The sequence below is a fragment of the Diaphorina citri genome, unplaced genomic scaffold (genome assembly GCF_000475195.1).
Source record: "Diaphorina citri unplaced genomic scaffold, Diaci psyllid genome assembly version 1.1 scaffold2214, whole genome shotgun sequence".
Classification (NCBI taxonomy): Eukaryota; Metazoa; Arthropoda; class Insecta; order Hemiptera; family Psyllidae; genus Diaphorina; species Diaphorina citri.
Window position 1 is genome coordinate 10794 of NW_007379639.1, and position 8434 is coordinate 19227.

General features: G+C 39.2%; 1 protein-coding gene across 1 annotated transcript in view; it reads left to right on the top strand.

Annotated features, from left to right (window-relative positions):
- The window catches only part of LOC103518497 (neuropathy target esterase sws-like), a 13818-nt gene extending 5885 nt beyond the window's left edge, over positions 1 to 7933 (top strand). The window contains exons 9-10 of the mRNA XM_026830277.1: positions 1331 to 1615; positions 7696 to 7933. Of these exons, the coding sequence (XP_026686078.1) occupies positions 1331 to 1615; positions 7696 to 7716 (306 nt within the window). The 3' untranslated portion in view covers positions 7717 to 7933. The remainder of the gene's footprint in view (positions 1 to 1330; positions 1616 to 7695) is intronic.
- Positions 7934 to 8434: the final 501 nt, after the last annotated feature.

The following is an 8434-nucleotide window of genomic DNA, read 5'->3' on the forward strand; positions in this document are numbered from 1 at the left end:
GTCAAGTCACAAAATTTAGCGTAGTATATTAAGCGGGGAACGACATTTGTGACAAGTATTTATGCTTAGCACAATTAAAATTCCTTTTTTTTTTATTCACAGAGGAGCAGAACATGCATCAGAAGCCAAGTGCCGGTACGATACCAAACTTTATCTGTGATTCTCCCAAGACATTTCATTTCTCACCTCACGCTAGCAGCATATCTACGCTTGCTGCTAAAATAAAAAAAAAAATATATTAAGCGGGGAACGACATTTGTGACAAATATTTATGCTTAACACAATTAAAATTCCTTTTTTATATTCACAGAGGAGCAGAACATGCATCAGAAGCCGAGTGCCGGTACGATACCAAACTTTATCTGTGATTCTCCCAAGACATTTCATTTCTCACCTCACGCTAGCAGCATATCTACGCTTGCTGTTGTTCCTATCAATACCAGTGTACCTCACGAGGCCTTTGCCTATGAACTGGGCCACTCGCTCAATGTAATAGGTAAGTGGAATATTATTTCCTCTGAAAGTTTGAGTTTTCGGATAACGGCAGCTTCCCAAACCCAGAAATTGAGAAGACTCCATCGTGGATGTTGAAAAGTTTCAATGTTTTGTGCTAGCAAGTCACCTAATTTTAATTTGTTAAACTCGAGTGAATATCTCATAGGCTGAGTGAGCTATTAAAACTAAATCTTATATTTTCCTTTAAAATCAACTCCCATGGCGTAGTGGTCACTGCGCTCGCCTTGCACGCGGGAGACCCGGGTTCGATTCCCGGCGGAGTCAAGAAATTTGTATCCCATGTCGCTATCGTGGTACTCACCTCCCTTATGTGACCCTGTCGATTCGCATATGCTCTTAGACGGAGGCTATGTGAACAACTTACCAGGTAAACCATCCTTGCCTAGTACATCTCGACGGCCTTGGAAGTCCTCCCTCGTAACTGCAAATTTCAAGAAACTGAAGCTTGTCAATTGTGTTTAGCATGTTTAAATGCTTACGACAAACGTATAACGTATAAATTAAGTGTGATTTCCAGTGCTCAGTTTACCGAAAGGAAAATACAAAATACACCTACAGTGTCAAAATTCATCTGAGGATGTCAGACCAAAATTGGAAGAAAAAAAACTCAATATACCTCGAATGACTTGACTAGAACTCGAACCACCAACCTCCACATCGCCTATACTTTTTGGATTTTTAATTGAAAATAACTTAATCTTAATCCACTGCGGTGAACTTGAACTAATCTCTCTCTTCCTCTATTGCTCCCGCCCCCTCTTTTTCTTCCTTTCTCCTTCTCGCTCCCTCTCTCTACCTTTTTGTGTTTCCACAGACGAAATGTGATCTACCAAATTCAGAGCCGTCCAAAGTGAGGTTCGAAAGCGTCAAGTCAGAACCAGAGCTGTCTATATCAAACCAAGAACAAGATGGTTCGGAACAAGAACTTAGTTTGCAAAGTTCTGAACCCATACTCAGTTTGCAAAGTTCTGAACCAGCACTCAGTTTGCAAAGTTCTGAGCTATCAAATAGTTTGAACCAACCTAGAAACCGAGATGCAAAGTCTGATTCGAATCTACCCAAAGCTGACGCTAACGGGACAAGCACGGAGAGTAGGAATTTGATTACTTAGTTTGCAAAGTTCTGAACCCATACTCAGTTTGCAAAGTTCTGAACCAGTACTCAGTCTGCAAAGTTCTGAGCTATCAAATAGTTTGGACCAACCTAGAAACCGAGATGCAAAGTCTGATTCGAATCTACCCAAAGCTGACGCTAAAAGGTTGGTTGGGGATTAATAGAGAACCAAAAGTTTTTCGTTATTATTCGTACCATCTTTTCCTCTTCAGAATACATTGCTTTCCTTCCTATAGGATAAGGCAAGTGGAAATCGCGTTTTTTTGCAGATACGAGGGCTTCACTTCTAAAGGTCGTCGACCCTACATTTTCTACTACTACGAACTTTGCTTTCCGATTTTCTGTTTCTGATACAGGTTGCGCTCGAAAATATATTCGTGCCAGTATGTCGGTCATTGGAGTTCTACCGCCCGTATCGGACCCTGTAACTAAATCGTATCTGGTCGATGGATGCTACGTTAATAATCTGCCAGGTTCTATACACAAGCTTTTCTTTCTCTTTCAACCTCACACAAATTTGATCCTTGAGTCTTTCTTTCTTTCTTCTGTTCCACGAGGCTTGTTTGCACTTTTTACTTTCCTTATTTTCTTAAAATTTGGGCTTTTTTTCTTCTTCTTTTAACAGGATTACTTCTATTAGAGCCCAAACAGGGGAAATCAGTGGTTGGGTGGAAGAGCTCACGTAAGTGAGAACCTTGTCACTTAAAATAAAGCCCTAAAAATATTCGGACTTGGTATTCGGAATGCATTCAGCTTCGAATGAGTAGCGAGTAGCGATCAATTCCACAGTTTTAAGAGATTTAAAAGGTCGATTTGAAATGAGAAAAATTACCAATTTCAAATTGGTATAGTTTTTTTTTCACCTTTTAAAAACCAAAATTTGATTTAAAAAAGTGTACATTAGCCTCGTGGAAAAACCCCCATTTTCTATTCCATTATTTTTCCCTTTTCTAAAATTTTACGCCCTTCTAAATGAATATTAAAACACTTTCACCTTCTCTTTTAGTAGATCTCCCCTCTGTCTATCTTTTCGTTTTGCCTTGTCAAATGTTTGGAATGTCTTGTGTACTTGACTAATCAATTGGGGGCGGTGATAGTAAACTACGGTTTCTGGTGTATGTACATAATTGCAGGGTCTGCGAAAAAGATTGTACCTTAAAGTAATGCGAAAACATTTCCATGGTACAATCTTTTTTACTACAGGGTCTGTGAAGTTATCTGAGACGATTGGGTTGGTTCGTGGACCCTGTTAGTCCAGTAGTCAAGTTTATATGGGTTTTCTTCTTGGGGAGGTTATGGCAGTAGTGTAAATAGACATATTGACTATTTCTCCTCTTCTGAGGATCGTTTTCCTTCTTTTGGCTTGATCCCATTATTCCCATCCCATCTTCTTCCCCACCCGTGGCACAAGCATTGTTTTTACGGAAGGTACTTATATACCATTTAGATGTAATTTTTAGGTTCTGTTCCATGTGTTCTATTATCAATAAATGGAAACTTAAAAAAACAAATCGATAGCTCCTGTACTAAACCATGCGCAGTTACGTGCCATGCAGAAGGTCCCGGGTTCGATTCCTAGACTTTCTGGGGAGCATTGTGTCTCTTATCGCCAATCTCTTATGGGATGGGCATGCTACGTTACAAATTCTCTAAAAGAAAAATTTCTTTCTAAATTTGTGGGTACTAACATAAATTTCTATTCACCCATGTGTTTCAGCTAGAGCAGCAGATGGAGACCTCAGCGGTGCGCGTGAGGAAAGAGCTGGTGTTGCTCCACACGGGCGATGAAACACCTCAGAATACAGTGGAGTGGCTGAACAAGAGGAAATGGGTGTCGGCTTATCATCACATCAAATGTTCCATATAATTGCAGGGTCTGCGAAAAAGATTGTACCTTAAAGTAATGCGAAAACGTTTCCATGGTACAATCTTTTTTACTACAGGGTCTGTGAAGTTATCTGAGACGATTGGGTTGTTTCGTGGACCCTGTTAGTCCAGTAGTCAAGTTTATATGGGTTTTCTTCTTGGGGAGGTTATGGCAGTAGTGTAAATAGACATATTGACGTTCGTGGACCCTGTTTGTCCAGTAGTCAAGTTTATATGGGTTTCCTTCTTGGGGAGGTTATGGCAGTAGTGTAAATAGACATATTGACTCCAGAATGCCATAGGGCTATTCGTGCATCTTACGTTGTCATCCATCATCAGATATGTTTCGTACTGTAAGACGTCCATTAGGAGAATTTATCTTAAAGTTTACCATTAAACAGAGACTGCTTCAGAGTAATAGTTCTCTGAAATGAACGTAGCTTATAAGAGACCATTTTGAGTGAGGACTGTAGAGTTATTGGTATCAGGAATCAAATGGGTGACATCCCCCTATATCATCCATCCGTTACCAACCACGCGCAACGTTGCTTAACATCAGTGATCCATTGAAAAGAAACCTCATTGCCCACGAAAAATTACACACTACTATCACGTCACGTGAGCTCACATGACGAAATACTGAAAAATCCCTTTAGGTACCTACATTTTACACGTTCATATTTCGGGGCTGAGAGAGCTTCCCCTTTGGATGTACGAGTATTCTCTTTTTCATCCTCACATGAGCTCACGTGACGTGATACTCCCCCTAAGTCATCCATCCGGTACCAACCACGCGCAACGTTGCTTAACATCAGTGATTTATTGAAAAGAAAACTCATTGCCCACGAAAAACTACACACTACTATCACGTCACGTGAGCTCACATGGCGAAAGACTGAAAAATCCCTTTAGGTACATTTTACACGTTCATATTTCGGGGCTGAGAGAGCTTCCCCTTTGGATGTACGAGTATTCTCTTTTTCATTCTCACATGAGCTCACGTGACGTGATAGTAGTTTCTACCTTAATGTAACGCCCCATTTTCGGTGAATATTTCAGCGGATGTTCTCAAAGCATTGGGAGCCAAGCTGGTGATAGCGGTGGACGTCGGTTCTCACGACGTGATAGTAGTTTCTACCTTAACGTAACGCCCCATTTTCGGTGAATATTTCAGCGGATGTTCTCAAAGCATTGGGAGCCAAGCTGGTGATAGCGGTGGACGTCGGTTCTCAAGATGAAACGGACCTATTTGACTATGGTGACTTTCTGAGCGGCTGGTGGGTACTGTTGAGGAAGCTGAGTCCGTTTCATGATACGATCAAGGTGCTGTCGGCAGCGGAGATTGAGTCTCGGATTAGTCGACAATGTCGATCGACGTCGGCTGAAACCGTACACTGGCTCGACAACATAGATTCACCTCGTCGATCGGCGACGTAGACTATATATGGACACATCTTTAGAAGTTGGAACTTATATTGCATCTGATTTTCTTTTCCATGTGTCTTCTGGCTCACCCATCTCAAATGGTCCTCGAGTACTCAAGAGTCTCAACACAAAGTCACTCTACCCATCACCAAGTTCACTCCACTCTCTTATTGCTTCGGAACTATTCGTGGATCACGTTCGTGGAAGTTCGTGTTCGGATTGGCGTTGTTTGGAGACCTCGGGACCGTCAGTAGTCAGCTGAAACCGTACACTGGCTCGACAACATAGATTCACCTTGTCGATCGGCGACGTCGACTATGTGTGGACACATCTTTAGAAGTTGGAACTTATATTGCATCTGATATTCTTTTCCATGTGTCTTCTGGCTCACCCATCTCAAATGGTCCTCGAGTACCCAAGAGTCTCAACACAAAGTCACTCTACCCATCACCAAGTTCACTCCACTCTCTTATTGCTTCGGAACTATTCGTGGATCACGTTCGTGGAAGTTCGTGTTCGGATTGGCGTTGTTTGGAGACCTCGGGACCGTCAGTAGTCAGTCGGCACGATGCCTGCGTTGGGTGCAGACTCCCTCCTGTCCTTGTGCCAGGTTCCCATCATCGATTTGGGACACATGGGTAAGTTGTCAACTCCCCGAAGTTTTTCGGCTTAGTTTTTATTCTTCTCAACTCAAGATTTTTTACTTCTTATACCTTAGCTTGTTCTGATTTTGACCAACCTCAGAGGTGCAGTTGTTAACGCGTTGGACTTTGGATCTGGAGTTTGGTGGTTCGAGTCCAAGTCATGTCATAAAATTTATCTAGGTGAAATAATCGGGGAACGATGTTTGTGACAAGCATTTAAATACGAGTAATATGCTTAACACAATTAAAATTCCTTCCTTTGTTCTGATTTTGAAACTAATTTAAATTAGTAAAAAGTTTAAGAACCTGACTAAAGTTACTATTCTTACTGTGTAGAATTTATTATAATTTTATTTATTTTATGTATAGGTAATAGGTACCTACAACAAATAAAGGTTTATTTTATTGATAAAGTTCCTTCTATCTTGAGATTTTGCAAGACCTTATTTTTGACTTCCAGGAAAAGGTATTCTTCAGAGTACTTACTTAGCTTCAATAAATTCCTTCTATTTGCTGAAGTCTTCTAAAATGTCCTCTGCTTTTATATCCGGTGTTCTGATTTTGAAATTAATTTAAATTAGTAAAAAGTCTAAGAACCTGACTAAAGTTACCATTCCTACTGTGTAGAATTTATTATAATTTTATGTATAGTGCATAGGTAATACAACAAGTAAAGGTTTATTTTATAGATAAAGTTCCTTCTATCTTGAGATTTTGCAAGACCTTCTTTTTGACTTCCAGGAAAAGGTATTCTTCAGAGTACTTACTTAGCTTCAATAAATATTCCTTCTATTTGCTGAAGTCTTCTAAAATGTCCTCTGCTTTAATATCCGGTCGAGTTAACTCTAGCAAATGGTTCATTCTGAATTTAGAATAGGTATTTCCAACAATTCCATACCCTCACGCATGAGCTTCTTTGGACGTGCCAGTTTTGCCTAAATAATCTAAATATTTTGGAACCTTTCTGAGATACCTGTGTATGTCTTTTTTGGTTTTTGATGCATTGTTTTTTCAGGTACTTAAGGCAAACTATGTACATTTTAGGTGTCCGCTCGAAATATGGCGTTTTTAAACTTATTCCCAATTTTCAGGGTTCACTGCTTTGTGCTAATTTCTGTTAGTAAGAATAAGATGAACAATTTGTTATCAAATTATCACCATTATTCATTATCCTTATTATCATTTGTGTCTGTTAACACATCAGATCCGCATACAAAGATGTCTGTGTGTAGGTGAACAGTGAAAGTAATCCATTAGCGAATGTAAACCAATAAAGCTGCTACATATGAGAGTACCAGCATAACGTATGTACCAGCGTTGAGTAAAGTCCCGTGTAGACGAACAAGTATACGATATTATTGGTGGGTGGGTACCGTAACAGAACGTACGGTTAAAAATGTTAAAATACGCACATTAGGTACCTGCCTCTTATTAAATTCTGGATTTAGAATAGGTATTTCCAACAATTCCATACCCTCACGCATGAGCTTCTTTGGACGTGCCAGTTTTGCCTAAATAATCAGAATATTTTGAAACCTTTCTGAGATACCTGTGTATGTCTTTTTTGGTTTTTGATCCATTGTTTTTTCAGGTACTTAAGGCAAACTATGTACATTTTAGGTGTCCGCTCGAAATATGGCGTTTTTAAACTGATTCCCAATCTTCAGGCTTCATTGCTTTGTGCTAATTTCTGTCAGTAAGAATAAGATGAACAATTTGTTATCAACTTATCACCATTATTCATTATCCTTATTATCATTTGTGTCTGTTAACACATCAGTTCCGCATACAAAGATGTCTGTGTGTAGGTGAACAGTGAAAGTAATCCATTAGCGAATGTAAACCAATAAAGCTGCTAAATATGAGAGTACCAGCATAACGTATGTACCAGCGTTGAGTAACTCCCGTGTAGACGAACAAGTTTACGATATTATTGGTGGGTGGGTACCGTAACAGAACGTACGGTTAAAAATGTTAAAATACGCACATTAGGTACCTGCCTCTTATTAAATGTAGTAATGTAGGTAGGTATGTACTCGTACATGTAGGTGGTAGGTACCCAGTTGTTACACTAAAGAAATCTTGACCTATTCAATTTACATAACGTTCTTTCTACGTAGGTTTCTGGAATTTGATCTCAGAACAGGCGTGAAAATACGGGAGTACTTTTGTTATTCAAGAGATAGAATCAAAACAATCTATCGTAGAAAGTATAATCAATCCGGTTCTAATCTACCCTAAACAGAGGGTCTAGACGGGTAACCAACGTTGGTGTGAAATGATCTCAAAACAGGTGGCAGAGATTGGCAAAACTATACGTACAAGAGAGTTGCTTTTGTTAAATACAAAATTAAAATCACAAATGAAACATCCTTACGTACAATTTTAACATTTAGGATTTTTTTATTATTATTATTATTATTATTATTATTATTATTATTATTATTATTATTATTATTATTATTATTATTATTATTATTATTATTTGTACATGTAGGTGGTAGGTACCCAGTTGTTACACTAAAGAAATCTTGACCTATTCAATTTACATAACGTTCTTTCTACGTAGGTTTCTAATAGTTTTTTCCTTATCTACATGAAATTTATCAAATTCGCACTGTTGGTACCTACTGAATGTGCGAAATTTCTCGAATTCCTAGTTCATATTGCACACTTGGTGGTACTCGCTACCTTCTCACTTTAGAAAGCTCATTCTGCTAAATATCACTCACGTGTTGTTTGAGATTAGGATGACTAATGCTTACAGATGATGGACATCTGTATGCTTGTATGTGTGGTTTAAGCCCTGTACACACTAGACACGCTACACATCTCCCAACTTGGCCCTTTGACAGATCGTTGCTTGTGTG